Source organism: Solea senegalensis, linkage group LG14, assembly GCF_019176455.1.
Source record: "Solea senegalensis isolate Sse05_10M linkage group LG14, IFAPA_SoseM_1, whole genome shotgun sequence".
NCBI classification, from domain to species: domain Eukaryota; kingdom Metazoa; phylum Chordata; class Actinopteri; order Pleuronectiformes; family Soleidae; genus Solea; species Solea senegalensis.
The window spans coordinates 16,893,728-16,912,180 of NC_058034.1; the positions used below are offsets into that span (position 1 = coordinate 16,893,728).

The window sequence follows — 18,453 nt, forward strand, 5'->3', positions numbered from 1 at the left end:
CGTCCATATATTTGGACTGCAGTGTCACCCTCCACCCTTTTGGCACCCCCAACAGAAGGATGCCAAAAAGTGGGATGGGTTAGCAATCAGATAACTTGGAAATGGAATTGGAAATACCTGTCGCAACATACAAAAACTCAACCGAACTGTACCAATTAGTGGAAACAGGGCTTTAGTGAGTAAATGGTGAACATGTCAGTCGAGGTTTTAGCAATTATCAGACATGTCCACATGGAGACCAAAAGAGAGCTATAAGTGTCCATCACCACAACTCCAAGTGGAATCTCAGCGGTGCTCCATGGTTGTTGCTCCAAATATTTGCTAACGGATTTACCTTAACCCTTTTACTACCACGGGGATCACCGGTGACACCCGTGGTAGTAAAAGGGTTAACATCTTCAAAAGTGATTACATGTCATGTCAGCGTGACTGCCAGTTCTCTACTGTAGACTAAACAACGGCCGACACAACGGCCGACACTCCAGCATAGACATCTAGACCCTGAAATTTCATGGCATAGACGTCTACTTAGGTAAGAGCTGCCCTCAAGGTCCGGTCCAAATGGTTATTTTTCAACTTGAATAATCACAGAGTAACTCTAGCTCTAGTTGGTGTCTCTGTTCAGACATTTCCCTGCCTATAGGCTGCTGTTTTTCCTGGAGCAACTAATGACATTCCACTTCAGTTTCCCCAATGTTTGATCGAATGAAACTCACTTTTAGAACGCCTCATGGAAAACCTCTTGGTGGACAATTTATCTGTTTATTTAAAAAACATCAATTAGACTAATTGCCGTCTAGGTTTACATCTATAGACTATACCTTTTATTATATAGCGCTGAAATGTTTATATAAAGTGTTGCCTATTCAGAGTATCTCTGTCAGTGGATTACTGGGTTGCATGTAAACCTAATGTCTTGATGATGGGCTGCGGAGGTGTAGTTCTTTCCTGGAGACTGTAAATTATGGCTCATGCACACTTTGCCTGTGGGTTTTCTGTCTTGTCTTACCTGTATGTGTTCACTGGACAGTTACTTGTAATCACAACAATAACGTGGATTTCCTAGTGATGCAAGTGATTAAACTGACTTAAAGAACTTGTAGCTGGCAGTAGCCATTTATTTATGGGAGTAATCAAACAAAAAATACTTTAGAGTAAAGAATATGGCTACAAAATGTTTCAACTCTTCCAGGGTTCTCAAAGTTTTCCTGCTCTGTTATTTTTCTAGATGTTGCTGATCAGCCCAACGCTGTTGGCTTCTCCCCTCCTTCGAGTCCCAATCCAGCCAAGAAGAGCAGCTCCATCAACTGGTCATTCCCAGACAAGATCAAGTCCCCACGTACCGTCAGAAAGATCTCCATGAAGATGAAGAAGCTCCCAGAGCTTAGCCGTAAACTCAGCATTAAAGGGACCCCGAGTAGTAACGAGTTGGAACCGAGGGCCCACTCCCCTCGAAATAACGCCAGTGGATCAGAGGTTGTCCCCCAAACTTCAGGTCCTGCTAGATTGGCAGCCCCTGGGAGTGGTCAGGCGAGCCGCAACGTAATCTCCCGATACCATCTGGACAGCAGTGTGTCCACACAGCACAGCTTCAGCAAGAAGAAAAGTAACGGCACCTCAAAGTCCGCCAGCAAAGGTGGCTACCTCAGTGACGGTGACTCTCCAGAGCTGGTGGCCAAATCTGGGAAGCACGGCTCTTCAGAAGGGAAGGGAGGGAAAGGCAAAGAGTTGGAAGGAGGTGGAAGCTCCAAAGTTAATGGCACAGAGTTGGACATTGATGCTTTCCGCCATTACAGCTTCACAGAGCAGCCCAAGTGCAGCCAGTACATTTCTGGACTCATGAGCCTGCACTTTTATGGCGCTGAGGACCTTAAACCTCCACGTATTGACTCTCGAGATGTATACTGCGCCATTCAAGTGGACTCCGTTAACAAAGCACGAACCGCTCTCCTCACATGTCGTACCACCTTCTTAGACATGGACCACACGTTTAACATTGAACTGGAGAATGCCCAGCATCTGAAGCTGGTGGTGTTCAGTTGGGAGCCCACACCGAGACGCAACCGCGTCTGCTGCCATGGCACAGTGGTCCTGCCTGCGCTATTCCGGGTGACACGATCGCACCAGCTGGCGGTGAAGCTGGAGCCGCGGGGGCTGATCTACGTCAAGCTGAGCCTGATGGAGCAGTGGCAGAACTCACTGGATGGCGGGCCACATGGAGACAGGGAACCCCAGGTGTTTGGTGTGGAGGCATGGCGGGTGGTGGAGAAGGAGAACTCGGGACTGATGGTGCCACTGCTCATAAGCAAGTGCATCAATGAGATCGAGAAGAGAGGCTGTCAGGTGAGTCTGTGTATGAATCGGTGTGTTTGATGTGGAGACAGACCAGGCCAAAGTTCTGGTTTGTCTTAAAGCATAACCGTCTATCCTCCATGTGTCCATTACAATTTTGACGTATCTTGGTTTGTCCGTTTGTGGTCAGTTAACAAATACCTTATATGCAACAGCAATGCATTTTTACATTTGAAAACTACAATATTTTTTTGAAATCATAGAAGGACGTCAATGAGTGATCACTTATACTAGTTAGTGAGTTAGATCAATTATTTTAACACTTAGGACTGCAAATGCTCTGTTTTCATCATATTATTCTTTTAAAGTAATTTCCCAGAGCTCAAAGTGAGCTCCCTTGACGTCTTAATCCCAAAACACGAACAGAAGATGTATCATGAAGTGAAACTTGAGAAAATCCACACTTTGCCGAACCACAAATAATAAATTGTTTGATTGTTTGGTTGTAACAATAGTCAGTCAGCCAATAACTTTAATATCTTGACATATGCTATGTATAAAGGCAAGTGTTGGAAGAGCATGTATGGTAGAAAGCTGCTTTCAACCTCTTCTGTAAATTAAAAATACAAGGGGATTAATTTGAAAAGGAGCAGGGTACAATTATATAATGCATGTTTTGTGTGGATTGAAAGAACAGGGAGAGAAGTAATCTTACATTCAGAGCATCCTTTTAGCTTTGTGTTCCATGTGTTTGCCCTGCAGCCAGTAATAATGCCGCATGACTGGCATGAGCAGAAAAGATACAAGGGACGCGCGATATGTGCTACACTTCATGATGACATTGAGCTTTCCTGAGGCGACGGGCTCCTTTATTCAGAGAGAAGAAAGACTGACTTTTAAGAGACTGGTGTGGTGGTGATGATGTTGGAGTAGGTCATGTGATGGTTCCCCCCGTTCCCCCTCCATATTTTTTGTGTCCTTTGAAGCCCAGAAAGAAGTGGTGGTGTTCCTCCTAATTAGAGCTGAGATAGGGGCAGTAAAACTGTCTGGACACTGTTCCTGACTGATCACTCTGGGCAGGGGGTGCATGCCAGGGGCAGTGGATGCCTGGAGCCAACATGAAAACATTAGACCTCTCCAAGCAGCCAGTGACTTGTGCAGTCTGCTCGCAGAAGCCTCTTTCACACTGGAATTAGTGGGTATATCTGGGATTGTTGGGGTTTTACTTAAGTCCCCCAATTTTAAGGAGCTACCAAGAAAACCCTAAACCTAATATGGGAGATTTGCTACAAAACATTCATGGCCTGATCGCATTGTATTGTTGTGGCAGAAATCACATGTTTCTGCCGATCAGTGCTGAAGCCATTAAAAATCAAAAAAGTGGATTGCATGTACTTCACCAGAGAGTGAACTATGATTAAACACATTTGCACTGTTGAAAACCCTTTTAAACCTGGGATTAAAAGGGTTTTTGACCGGTGGGAATGTGGTAGAACACTCAGCTGTTTTTGCCATTTTTGCACTGAAGTGGGAACAAAAAGGTTTTCCACTTTGCTGCTTCATCATTCATTGGAATGAACATCCATCCATCCATCCATTTATCGAAATTGCATTGTGGGGGTAGCAGCTCTAGCAGGAGGCCCCAGACTACCCTTTCCCTGGACACATCGTCCAACTCTGACTAGGGAATCCCCTGGTGCTCTCAGACCAGTTCCTGGTCTGCCCTGAGGTCTCCTCTCACTTAGACGTGCCAGGAACACCCAGTGGCATCCTTACTAGGTGCCTGAACCACCTGAACTGGCTTCTTTCCAAGCAATCCTCCCAGATGGCTGAGCTTTTCACCCCATCTCTACCCCTGCCACACTTCTGAGAAAACCCATTTCGACCCCTTGTACTCACGATCTTGTCCATGACCATAGGCGAGGGTAGGGACGAAGATCAAGCGGATCATGAGCTTTCCCTTTTCGTCACAACGGTGCAGTGGAGTGAATGCTCCCGACTCTCCTGTCGATTGTCATGCTCCATTGTTCCCTCACTCGTGAACAAGAACACAAAATACTTGAACTCCTTTACTTGGAATGAAAATCAAAGATCATAAATCTGTCAATTATTTAGTCATCGGAGCAACCAATGAAATAGTTTGGTGTATTTTTCACCACAGTTTTCCAAAACCCAAAGTTTAACTAACAGTTCTTTTCTTTTTTCTTTTCTTTGCTTACTGAAGGACTCTCATAGTTCATCAATCTCTCTGACGATTGTCATATTTGTGCTTCAACACATTAGCCATTTACATGACCTTGATTGTGCACTTTTCATCATTTTGGTGGGCTGGAACTGTCGCCTCAGGGAAGCTGTCTAAGATGCACTGTGGGGAAGTTCACCTATTTGACCTCTTCATGGGCTGTAGCTTTTCACAAGTTATCCATTTAGTCGGTTCACTCAGGTTTCCTCTGTTTGCCTAGCTCACCCTGCTTCATCCTGCCATATTGTGATTCCCATCTGTTTCTGTCTTGCCTCGTCTGCCTGTGTTATGTCTGTTTCTCCCTCTGTCTCCCTCTTTTTTCCACTCAGTCATGACTCCTGTCCCTCACAATGTTTTCTCCTAATCACTCTCCCCCTTCTTTAATTACAGGGAGGGTATCAGGGTATCAGTCAGAGATCAAGTGTAAGTGCTCCTCCAGGTTGGAGGCAGACAGAGGTTAGGACGGGGTTGACACCAGATCCCGGAGGAATTTTTTTCAGGTTGTGTCACCGAAGCACGCTCAGTCAGACGTGTAGCTGTGCCCCTTTACAAATGATTATGTGGATCTTTGATGGAGTCTCTTTTTCAGAGGAATTGTGTGTCCTCGGGGCCTTCTCTGAGCTTTTATGACGCTGGGTGATTGTGGGTGTCACATGCAGGAGTTATGTTAGTGAGCCCATTAAAAAGTTATCTTTTTTTTTAAAAAGAGCTATCCCAGTAACCTACATACATTCTGTCAAACATGACAGAAAAAGAGGACCACATGTTGTGACCTGTTATCACAAAACTGAATTTGTTATGTTGTCGAGACTGCAGCTATAAATGGGATTATTGCCATTTTTAGGTGATTTCTTTGACCAAGAGTCTAAACTTTAAAGATATACAATACTCAGTAAAATGGACAAAAATTGAGCAGAAAATTCATAATATGGTCAAAAACGGAGGCTCAAATAGGCAACATGCTTTTGTTATCTTATATGGAATTCATTACATTGCTGGTTTCATTGGCTTCAGGAATAACGTTTGGGCTTTTAAGTTGTGCAAAGGTCAAAAAAGTCCTTGTTAAATTATGACAATATTGTCACAGGTTGACTAATATTTAGCTGCAGACTGTGGTCTTCGTATTTATCTTGTGGGGATTATTATACAAAATATGAAGAGTGTGATTGGCATTTTCCAGATTCATCTAGAGAAGAGGCATCAAGTGCAGTGGCTGCTGTCGCTCTTTGTTTTTTTTTTATGTATTTAAAATCACTCCCTTCTGATTGCATTTAGAAATGTCTGTTCTCCTGTCAAACGATGTATATGGGGAATGGGGCTGAACGGTTTTGAATTAATATCTAATTGTATTGCAATTATTTTGACAGGGAATGGTACATTTTTACCTCATTATTTTCATTTGAAAAACACATTTAAGATGATTACTTTGTGATATTTGTGCAGATCTGTGAGAAACAAAGATGCTCTCGTCCATCGGTAGAATAAGATGTGACAAGAAGATCAAGACAATAATTCATCAAAAACTATATATTGCCATTTGAAAATTGCAGTAGGCTTTTGATAAATTGTTCAGCCCTTATGGGGAACCTTTACATTTTACCTGTAAAGGTTTTTTTGTTTTGTTTAGTGTTGAAGTTAAAGACAATTTATTGTCAAAGTAAATAATTGGCCCTTTCGTCGGTGTGCATCCGCTCTGCGGTCGATGGGTCTCGCTTGGTGCTTTGGTCATTGTCTCCGCCTCATTCTACATATGGCTCTTAGCTGGTTCTGCTTGTTGTGTTGCCCGGCAGCCAAAGTGCATAAGTGCGAGCCCTCTTTCCGCTAACAGCTGTTGCCCGCCTGCACTTGGGCTCTCCCCCTAAAGAGAGAGACTGTTTTTTTTGTTTTTTTTCTGAATGGACTTGTTGTTCATTGTACCCAATGACTTGTGTTTACTCTCACGCAAAGCCAAATCCCTGCCTAATCTGTCCACCTCTCTCCCTCTCATGTGAGGTTTAGAAAACACTGCTCAACTGGAAGAGCAGAGCTTGCGAATACTCGCCGTGGTGGGATGGGGAGACATTAACATGCTCCTACACTGGAGCCCGGAAAGGCCACTAGTGTGTGTGTGTGTGTGTGTGTGTGTGTTCTGGACCCGACCCGCCATTCACAGCCCACTGATTTAACACGTTACTGGGGCAACCACACTAGTTGGCCTGCTATGCCACATACCAGACAGACACATGTAGGAGAAATTATGGTATGTCTGTAGCTGGGCTTAATCCTAACATAACAAAGACTCCACTGGTGCCAAGTTTCAACTATCAAATGTCAGAATGTCCTGAGGAAATAGTTAGGAGTTCCTTCAGGTCACACGCTGGAGGCTTAGGCAAGACAACGTGGATGTTTTTCTGCAGGACAACAAGTATAAAACTGAGTCTGAATCTTCTTTTTCAGTCGGCAACTTGTAGTTGCCTGGTTCTGTGTCACACTGGCCCTATTGTTTTTGAGAAATTCATTTTTTTGTCAGTTATTCAAATCAGCTGTTGTTTTGTAGAGAGAAAACAGATTACAGTGGCGAGTGGATTGGATTCTTCTGTGAAATTCCCTCTGGCTTCTGTCCATCACTTGCTTCTCTGTCCACTGTTTGCCTCCTAAAGCCATGCATATTTAGTTGACCTACTTGTGTGTGTGTGTGTGTGTGCCTGTGCGTGCATTGCCAGGTGGTCGGTCTCTACCGTCTGTGCGGATCCGCTGCCGTGAAGAAGGAGCTGCGCGAGGCGTTCGAGAGAGACAGCCACGGCGTGGAGCTGTGTGAAAACACGTATCCCGACATCAACGTGATCACAGGTAAAAACACGCACAAGGTCACCCCTCACAGATCACTGTTGTCCTCAAGGTACGTTTCCAAAATACTGTTTTCATTATTAAAACATAAAACAACATAACTGAAAAAACCTATTCTATGGAATCATCTACACTTGTTTTACAATAAATCTTTAAATGTTTAAAACAGAATAATGAGTAGAGAGGCATATGCAGCCTGCAGTGCAATAAAAGAGGGATTTGAAATGTAATTTAAGTAAAAATGAGAATAGTTTCTGAGCTGAGCGTGAGGCATAACATCTATATTCATTTGTAGTCTGGGTTTAGTATTGATCCAGTCTTGAATGTGATTGAATGGGTGTGTTGGCTGCTTGTCTCAGAATCTGCCATCTGTAGTAAAAGCATTCCAGTAGTCAACATACCTGTATGGGCTGATGTCTGAGGGAAGGGCTAACGTACACAAGCACACACTTTAGGTCATTCTTGCTCCCAACAGGTTAGCTCATGTTTTCATAAAGGCTATTAAGATGCATCATGGCTGATGTGATCACAAGTGGACATGACTAATACGTGTGTAAACACACCCACACACAGGATGCAATGAGGGCACACGGTTTGAGCAGCGTGTCCGTGAATTTGTCCTGGGCCGAGCTGAAGGCACAGGCTCTACAGAAAACCTCTGTGTTATAGAAGTTGTACATGCAAACAAGTCGTGCACATTAATTATCCTGGCTTTGTCCAAAAAATGTCAAAAACCCCTTTTGAAATCTACAGTATTATGGCCGTGTCAAACATTTGGGTGATTTTATTTGCCTGGAACACACAGGAATAGCGTGCACTGTTTGATTTCTTCTCCCCTTTTTTTGATTCACAAAGGACGAGGTTATTAGTGTCCATGTGTTTGATCTTCACAAAGGAATATGTTATGGACAAAGGCCCCATTTACACCTGGCATTAAAACGTGTTTTCCGTGATCGGAGAGCACCTGACCACTTGTAAGTACAGGTGTAAATACACCCGAGACACATCGAGGACGGATTGTTATCTGATCTGTCAGACCTCTTCAGGCGGTGGTCGGAGACGTGTTGTGACCACTGAGAGTGTAAATACGATGACTCAGCCATGTCACCCTCTGAAACTGGAAGTTCAGAAGACGTCACAGGTGCAGCCAGGATCATATGTGATGATATCAGTCTCTCCATGCTTCATTGTCCATTTTCCTCTAAGTGGAAACTTAATTTACAAAATGAACATCATGTTGCTATTGAGGAAGAAAGAAAGAAAATGGAGACCATTAACTCCTCAGGAAAATGTGACGTTATCACTCATGCTCTCATAGACTTTTTGCAACCATATATCCTACGTCCACGGGGCTTCACTTTTCAAAGAAGGCTTTGTCCAGTTCTTAAATATGGTCATGGATTGGGCAGCATGTTGGTCAAATGGAAAGGGAACTTGGCTTGTAACCAGAGGGTTGCCGGGTCTAGTCACCACCAGGTCAAAAAATGGCTGGGTTACTTCTAGTAGAGAATGGGTTAAACGCAGAGAAGGAATTTAAGTTAAGTTCAATGAAGAGAAGGACTGATTTATTTATTTATATAGACTAGATCCAGGTGTGAACTGATGAAGTGAGTTCTCCACTTGCGGTTACATTGTTAATGCCAATTATGAACACAGCCTCACACAGGTTCTAAGGTATTATTTTAAGATGATGGTGGTAGTCAAAGCGTTTCACACATGTCATTGCAGTCATTTCTCAAAGGTCCAATGTCATTTTCATGTTGTTTCCACTCTTGTTTTTGTTAAAATTAAAACTAGAATCGTGTAGTTGCAGTCACCTAAATTAGCCACGTAATGAACAGCAGTGCAGCAGAATTTAGGGTGGGCGGGTGGTCGAGCTTGTAGAAAATGATGTAGTCATGATTTTTTTTTTCTCTCACAAAAAAAGAGGACGGCCGTGGAAACCCCTACACATTGTAGGAACTGCTGTTGGTTTTGGGAAGAGGCCCCGTATAGGCGTTGTCCTATCATGCCTGCTTTGATCCACTTGCATTTGCCTGGCAGGGCAAAGAACACAGTTAACAGATGAGTGGGCTAGAAAAAAAGGGCCAGCACCAGCGTGGATTGTTGGTTTTTGCTCGTTGCCTAAATTTGCTCTGCCAAGCGAGTTGCTGTCGCAGATTGTCCCGAGCGAGGGAAGAGGACAGAGTGTAGGTGGCGGTGGGGCTGCTGGAACAAAAGTTAATCACATTTTCATCATCACATTAAACATTTTCAAATCAGTCGATTGTCAGTAATTATCGTGATGTAAGATGATTAAAAACAGGTTTTTCCATGAATAGCAATTGTATTGTCATGTAATCCGTGTGTCTTTCAGGAAATTCCTTTTATTTTAAATCCATGGTTTTTATTTTTTTTTTGTAGTATCAAATTAAAAATGTAGATTCAAAATATTTGACTCAGTAATAAGCAAAAAGCAAGTGGATGAGCAGTGAGAGCGGGCGTGTCACATGGCTAATTTAAAAGCAGAGGTAGTGAAAGGGATTATCCGGAGGTCAGAGTTCAATCCAAAGCTTGCAAAACATGCCCAGTGTGCAGCCTTCCATTGTTTCAAATCACAATCCAGTCAAAGGAGGCAGAAATGTGTCATCAACACGAGCAACAAGCTGTGAAAAATCAAGGCAAACAACATTATCTTCGGCAGTTTGCGCTCGGCAGTGTTCAGCGTTCTCCTCCGGGAGTTGATCTGTGCATTATTACGCTCTGTGGACACTTTAGACGGCAGGCAGAGGAAATTCTTTCTGTAGATCGGCTACAGAATCCCTGGAAATTGTTGCAATAATTCAAAAGGTCTGATGTACTACACATACTTGCTATAGTTTTTTTTGTTTATGCCCTTTAAGAACTTTAACTTTTTATTGCCGGAGTTATTGGTATCAACTTATGTGACATTATTTTTTATTGTGAAAACATTTTCATTGTTTTCAACAACTGCACTTAATGTCCCAGAAACTGAACACCGTGATTTCTTCATTGGGTCAGTACGGGGAATTACAGCAGGCACGTTGTGTATTTGGATTTGAAAGGGACGTCTGTCAGCGGAGATGAAATGCAACAGTCTTTAAGTCATGGGCGTGAGTCTGGAACATTGAACCGCAGTGTGACATCTATACACAGATCGAAATAAACAAGACTTAATGTGTTCAATATTAGTGAGCTGTAAAGGTGCTGGGAGGTGGTGGTTGTTATTTTTGGACATGGCTTGGCGAACTGTGTCACCTTTGTCCGGTTTGTAGCTTTGCCTCGGACAGAGAGCAGAGAGAGAGTAAACAAGATCATGAGACCCGAAAGATGCCTGGAATATATGCATCTATTTATTATTTTATAGATTCATCTTTTCATTTTTATAGATTATAGATTAGTTTTGTGGTCCATACAATGTCAGAGAAGTTCTTAGGTGTCTTGTTTTGTCTACAAATGATTCAGTTTGAACAATTCCTTTATGTGGAGCAAAGAAGTCAGACAATATTCACATTTAAGATGAAAAATCTTGTCGGCTTGTTGTAATAATAATGATAAAAATGATGAATTCTTGTCGCTCTATTGGAATATTTGTTAGTTTGTAAAATCTGGAAATAATACCAGATTGTTTTTGATGTCTCTCTATCGGTGAGGCACACTTGACTCAAGCAGACAAGAGACATGTCAGTTAAAAATCCCATAATACTGTGTTTATGTTTTGGGGCTTCGTCACGTCAGCGGCGTCTTCAATATTTAAGAAACCCTTAACTGTTACAGTAAATTACAATTGATTACAAAATAACCACGAGTGGAAAAGAGAAATAAACATGTAATCACCTTGGGAAGGGTTTGTTTGTTTGTAAGGGCTCAGTTTGGTCACTTTGAATAATGATTAAGCTCTCAGCTCATCCTGTTTGGCCTTAGTGTAGAAACAAAGCTTCTATAGTGAAGCAGTGATGGGAAACTGGTTCAGTTATGTGTTCTCTCTCTCTCTTTCTCCTGTGGAAAAAGAAAAGCTGTGTGTCCCGAGCTCTGCTGGTGGAGAGCCCTGGGCAGTTATTGATCCTAGTTTGTGGTTATTTTAATTTGCCTTTTCCATAGACTACTTCCCCCCTCACTCCCCCAAACCCCGGCCCTCAGGAGTACTTCAGTGAAGACAAGGAAAGTCATTAACAAGTGCCCCCTTTGTTGCCGAACAAACACAGATGGTATTTGGCTCATGCATGGGGGATTAGCTGAACCCTGGGCCGTCCAGAGAAGCAGGGAACCACTTTACAATGACCTCCAGGCCTGTGTGGGTGTCCGGATATTTCTTTAACTGCAGGTTAACATTCCCACGTTTTGCAGATGTATTCCGGAGAGTTCACACGTGGCATCTGAGTGTCTGAGTTAAAACTCAGAGTTTTCTTATTTTCAATTTTTTTTTTGGGGGGGTGAACCCAGGGCTGTGGTGTGGAGTGAAAAGCAAACACACTGCAGAGCTTTATGGGGCCATCGGACAAGGCAGCAGTACACACACGTCGCCCTCGCAGTGCTGTGGGGGCGTGCAAGACAGCAGGGAGGGGGGCAGGACGGAGAACAAACCCCCGTTTGTTCTCCGGGGCGAAGCGTTGACTGCAGCACTGACAGGAGGGATGACCTTCCGCTTTGTTTGAACAACAGGTCAAAGGTAGAGCCGTGCCCCGGTGCATTGTGTTCCATGTAGTCTTTGGTGGCACATTGGAGACTGAATCAAACGGTCTGAATCGATTAAGGGAAAACGAGAAGTGGCTGTCGTCTGTAGCTGTAGTCTTTGTTTGTTTGTTTGTCCTTGAAACTGCTGATTTCAAACCTCCAGCACTTTAAATGTGAGAGGACGGACGCTCAGTGGGGGCTTGTTGTCAGCTCGGCACCTGAAGAGGAAGCACACCTGTTCACCCCTCATCCCATGACCTTGTGTGTGTGTGTGTGTGTTCTGGCATAAACACTGTCCTCATAGAGACCAAATGTCCTAATGAGGCAGCAGCTCATTTCTAAAGAAATTGGTGAGTTTAGGGCTAAAATATGGAATTGTGCTTTAGTTAAGGATGAGGCTTTGTTTAGAAATGAGTGGAGGTCAATGAGAGTCCTTAAAAGGATAGCTGTGTGAGCCTGTGTGCGTGTGTGTGTGTGTGTGTGTCCTGATCAGCAGCTAAGACACAAAAGTAAACACTAACACTGACTCATACCAGGCTAATGATTTACCTGAATGGCTGTATTATCCTCACTACAGACTAACACAAGCACATGTGCACAGGCACGTATGTGAGCGGGGACTGACTGGACGGCGTTCTTTTTTTATTTTTATTTTTATTTTAAACAATGACAACAGAAAAAGTCTTAACATGTTCATCATGTGACGTTTTCATAAACTGGGGTGTGAGTTAAAAATGGGGTGGGTGTGTTTCAGGAGGCGCTGCTTACGTGGAACAGATGTGGCGTTGTTGTTGTGTCTAGGTTGATGTGCCTCACAGCACAGGGAAGGTCAGAGGGTCCGCCGGGTATGAGTTTCCATTTTGAGGAAAAAAACAACAAACAAACGCTATCTCTGTGCAACTTTGTAAAAGACTGTGATAAAAAAACAAAACTCATGGCTCATTTCTGTTTGTTCCCCTTGCGATGAAACAAACAGATTATTATTATCTCGGGAAAGATTGACAACAGGAAGCAGGAGGATGTTCACAAAGCATTCCTGCGTAATCTGTTTTGGGAATCAGCGTCTGGGAAAGGCTTCGTGTAGAATGAATGTATCATGCGTTTATGTGCTTTAAATCACAGTTCATTCCAAACCTGGTGGAGATGAAAGATAAGACAAGCATTTGATAATGAGAATCTGAGCTGACACGGCACCAGCACGTGGGGACGTGTGTCACTGCTGGGACATTTTTACCAGTGTTTTTAAGAGCATGTTTGCCTGAAACTGTTAAAAGTCTGATCACACTCACACAGAGCTGTCATTATGTTTGTCTACCTGAGGTGAGAGGGCTGGCATTATATGGCAATGTCCTTTTGGGCTATGCTGTTGTTTTTCTCCAGAGTACGTGCGTGTGTTGAGCCGTACTAAAGCTGCACAGTTATGTGAAAAATAATCAAAATCATAACACGACCAAGTGTCAAGACCCAGGTTTGAGATGTGGTTGGAACAACGGCCTTTCTCCATGGAGTTTGTATGTTGTCCCTGTGAGTGGGTTTCCTTTGCATTGGGCAAATAGGACACTCTAAATTGACCATAGGTGTGAGAGTGGATGGTTGTTTGTCTCTATGTGGCCCTGTGATGGACTGGCGACCTGTCCGGGGTGTACCCTCGCCCTATGTCAGCTGGTGCCAAATCTTCAATCAAATTTTACCATAATCACAAAAATAACACACATGACAAGTACAGTGACATGAGAAGTCACACTTGTCAGTAGTATTATTGTTATTGTTATTATAATAAGGATTTACCATCTGCCGATCACCATAACGTTGTTAAATTCACAGTTTTTAAGTCCATATTCAGAATGTAAACCCAGTGTATCTTGACTTATAGCTTTAATCTACAAGCTACAAATTGTATCTTCCACCTGAAAAAGTATACGTGGTATTATGGGCTGTGAAGTGGTTTCATACTCCATGAGAACGACCCGTCCCTTTCCTGATAAGAGCTTTGACTGTCGCTGTGAAGACACTGAACCTAACGCTTATCTGAGACTTTGTAGTGTCACACCAAACTAAATTTAGATCCTAATCACACACTCAAAGAGTCTTTTTTTACTGTTGAAGAATAAGAAAACAAGAAATGAAAGTGTGCCATCATACTTTTCAGAGGCCGATGATTGATGGACTGACGCCACTCGAGTAAAAAGTGTTAAGCCTCGGTCTCACTTAAGAGCAGAGTGGGGACTTACAGGGATTAAAATGTTAGCGTGTTAAACTGTGCTTTCTGTTCTCCTTCCTGTGCCAAAGTGGATGCGAGTGGATTTACGACGAGTCTTTCCTGTGTGTCTCTGTAAATAGCAGGCAAGAGGCAAAGGAGGGAGAAAAAATAAATAACACCACAAGTATCTGGCAATGCAGAAGCGGTGATGTGGGTGCCTTTATTTACAGCATCCTAATCAGCATCTTCTATACAAGCTTAAGGGATTTTATGACTACTTTGGGAATTCCAGGGAAACGGGGCGGTGTGACATGTCATGATAAGCGTGCTCGCACAAGCAACCCATGTAAAAAAAAAGGAACAAGAAATCTCAGCGGCCGTCACGGTCCAGAGTCGCCAGTGGTAAGAAAATCTCTTTTTTTTTTCTACTTCTGGCCTCAGGTTTTTGTTTGAACATAAGCACAGATAAGATAAGTGAGTGAAACATGAAGTTGGGGGAACATCGGCAGCTGTAGCGGCGCGATTACTCTCCTCAAACAAAGACGGTCCTGAGGCAGAGAGAGATTTGACCGCTGTTCAAGCATCAGCAGTTTGTGAGCATTTGCGATGGAGCAGGGGAGCAGCTGCACTGCCGAGCACAACACATGCTGTGCTCTGCTGTATCTGCACTGTACGCTGCAGTGTGGCTGTACTCATGTACTGCGTATGTTGACTTAAGAGTATAGCATTGCATTGGATCTCACTGACAAAAATTGTCTGTTATTAACTCGTCAGGCCCTGGTTACAAATCACATCTCTCTTTTGTAGATGGAATTCAAGCATGTCCAACCACGTTAGATGCTTGTCAGTGGTTCCCCTTTATTTTTTAAGATATATATACGTTGTTCCAGTCATTGTAAAAATGGGCTTCTATCATGTGATTCAATCCTGGTGTGTGGTTATTCTGTTTGAGTGTATTTTCAAATATTACGACAAGCTTTCTGATTATTCAGCTTCTTAAATGTGAATATTTTCCTGGTTTATTTGCTCCATATAACAAAGAATTCATCAAAATTGGTGGAGAACATCACCATTTCCAAATTTGGTAAACACTGATCAATATTTTTCAACTTTTTCTGCCATAGTAATTGATTACTCTGGAAAATAATAGACAAATTGATTGATGGTGAAAAATAATCATTAGTTGCAGCCCTAATGTATACATATCTCTTCTGTTAAACCTGGGATGATAAAAATGCTACGGGTTTATACACAGTGTGTAATTTCTGCAACTGGGGGTTGTTTGTCAGTCCAAGAAAATGACAAAATTATGATTTGTAAGCAGCAGAGGGTCAACAGAGTTGTGTTGTTTAGTTCCCCTGTGTGTTCACGCTTTATGAGGAGACACGGTGGCTGAATGGCAATGCATAGATGAGGTAGATAAATTAGTGACAAATAGACACAATAAAATGAAATAAACAAAAATAGAAGTAGTACAGAATATCTCCTTCTCGTAGAGAATGGTAAGGTGGATTATGCAAACTGCAATGTTCTTTTCCTCCTGAATAGAAATGGATTTAAAGAGCGATAACACTTCTCAACAAAAACCAAAACATCAGTGTCACTTTAAAATATATATTTTTTTGTATCTCACAGTGTGATGTTTGCACTTTCTAAATGCTTTAAACAATCCACATCCTTCCATTTCAGGGTCATTTGATAATGGTAATTCCAAAGAGACAAACTCACTGGCTTTGTGACTCTTCATAAGCGCAGTGTGTGTTACGCTGGAGCATAACCAATTTAGTTGATAACACTGCCTGCAGCCTCGACTGAAAACTGATCTGTCTTCACGCAGAAGGAAAAGAGAGCAGACACTCACCACAAAGAGCTGTCACACTGCCAAGAGCCTTTTTTATTCCCCCTATTTATCCTTCTTTTTCTTTTTTTTTAAAAACCCTCTTTGCCTTTGATGAAAAGACATGCCAGCGATATTTGAGGGGCTTAGCAGAGACAGACAGCGTGGGTTTCATGTTTTCCCGTCGCTTTTGTCTGAACTGTGGGCGTGACAGGTCACAGGTGTGAATGTGCCGTCACTGACACAAGGCCTGCAAACACTTCTGGCTCTGCAGACTCCAATCTGGCATCCCGGCAGACGCCATAGGGGAAACAATGGCACCTCCTCTGCACCAGGTTCAAGAGAGAGGCACAAGTTTAAGACTTTAAAAAAGATGTTGTCAGTGATCTGTCAGGAGCAGCTGCCAGCGGGGAAGATAAGAAATTCTTGTTTACACTCGTGCGAGGCACTGCGGCACAAAGGCGGCTCATGTACGACGAGCAGCCACAGAGGCGTTTATGGGCGGAAAATCGTAGAAAATCATACGGATGGACAGGAAGTCAGTGAGTGAGATAACATCTGTTGATGTGGGACGGCTCGAATATGGAAACAATTTAAATTACGATTATTTCAAACGATTACTGGAATTTATTGCACATAAAAAATGTTTTAATTTAAACACAAAATTTTGTATGCACCTTTTGAATTTACCTTAATATAACTATAAATTATTATCTATTGTATCTATCTTTACTCAAATTGTGTGTTTAACCCGGGGATTCCACTTCAGTGGAAGTCGGACACCGTCAAATTAAAAGCGTTATTTGTTAGTTTTGTAATAAATATTTTGTTTTTTGATTATTTTGTTTTTGTACTAGTCCGGGGGCCATTATTGTAATTACAAACACAAGTTTGGATTCATTGCACAGTCCTATGTCGATGTATATAGTTAGAATTATAGCGTTTTATTAACACATTTATTCATTTATTTTACCTTTATTTAACCAGGTAAGTCAGTGGAGAACCAGTTCTCATTTACAGCGATGACCTGGCCAAGAGGCAGCACAAAAAAGACACACACAAACAAGAAGAGACACATCAACAACAAACAATATTAAACAATCCACAACAGTCGCTCATTTGAGTTTCATATTCACCACGTCCACACCTAAATAAGCTACATTAATGCACCAAAAGAGACAAACGTGGGAAGTCTTTGTTTCGTAGCTCACAGGTCACGTCTCTCCTGTGTTGTGTGCGGCATACACGTAGCACCATGACATCTTTCTGGAGTCCTCACACCCAGCACGCCAGCAGAGATGATGTCATTTCTGGTGCACACACACACACAATCACACACACACACTCTCGCACCAGGCGTGCTGTGGCGAGTATAAATCAAGATTATGTGTCGGTTCAAGAGAAAGAAAGAGAAAAAAGAAGTTCTATTTTTGGATTTTGAATAACAGATGTCCTAAAATGAAACATCCACGCCTTCCTTCCCTCTCTCATGCTGCATGTTTCCGCTCTCCCGTTGTCTCCCTCTCCGCAGGCGTGTTGAAGGACTATCTACGAGAGCTGCCCTACCCTCTGATCACCAAGCACCTCTACGAGGCCGTGCTGGAGTCCATGGCCACGCGGCCTCTGCGTATCGGAGCGGCGGGCTGCGAGAACGACCAGGCCGACTCGGAGCACACCGTCAGCTTGCTGGAGAACCTGCCGGAGGTGGAGAGGGTGAGGAAGATAAACTAACCCCCTTCCTCCCAGGATCTAATGGTTATTATCGAGCCTAAATAGTGTCACAGAACAGAAGTGGTGGTGAAAGGGATAATTGTGGTGTAGATAATAATGGTGGTGATCCAAAGATTACTACTGTTAAATTTCTGTTACGTACGCTGTTACATCAGGGGATATTAGTGGTTGTGCACTCGCCCGCATCGCTGCACCACCGTGTGTCTGCACGTCCTTCCAATTTTATTTTCAAATTTTAAGAAATTTCAGATTAACCCTTAGTGCTCATCCATGGTAAATTGCCGTGGGAATAATACACAACTCCTTATATGGACATCCTGGGGGTGTGTGTTTATAGGCCACATCTTCAGGCTTTTAAGAAATAAGTTCTTATGTGTTGTTGAGTCAAAGTTATGATTCATTTTATATCGCATTTTTCTGGTAGTGATGTATAAAGTAGCAAATAATTGTGCAGAGGTTGCAAAATAGAGTGTTTTATTTTCTTTTGTGAAATTTGAACTGTGACATATTTCCAAATTTCACAAATTCAATCCGATTTTAACTGCTCATGTGTGTTTATTTAGTTTTTTTTTTCATCAGATTGACTAAAAAAAAGGATATAAGACTCTATGTTGCACATTCTTATAGCCTCTGTATATACTGTACACTTAA

General features: G+C 42.6%; 1 protein-coding gene across 2 annotated transcripts in view; it reads left to right on the forward strand.

The window, feature by feature from the left end:
• The window catches only part of syde2 (synapse defective 1, Rho GTPase, homolog 2 (C. elegans)), a 48,919-nt gene that overhangs the window by 19,814 nt on the left and 10,652 nt on the right, over positions 1-18,453 (forward strand). For both annotated transcript variants that reach the window (XM_044043849.1, XM_044043850.1), the window contains exons 4-6: positions 1,229-2,343; positions 7,237-7,363; positions 17,603-17,784. In XM_044043849.1, coding sequence (XP_043899784.1) covers positions 1,229-2,343; positions 7,237-7,363; positions 17,603-17,784 — 1,424 coding nt within the window. The remainder of the gene's footprint in view (positions 1-1,228; positions 2,344-7,236; positions 7,364-17,602; positions 17,785-18,453) is intronic.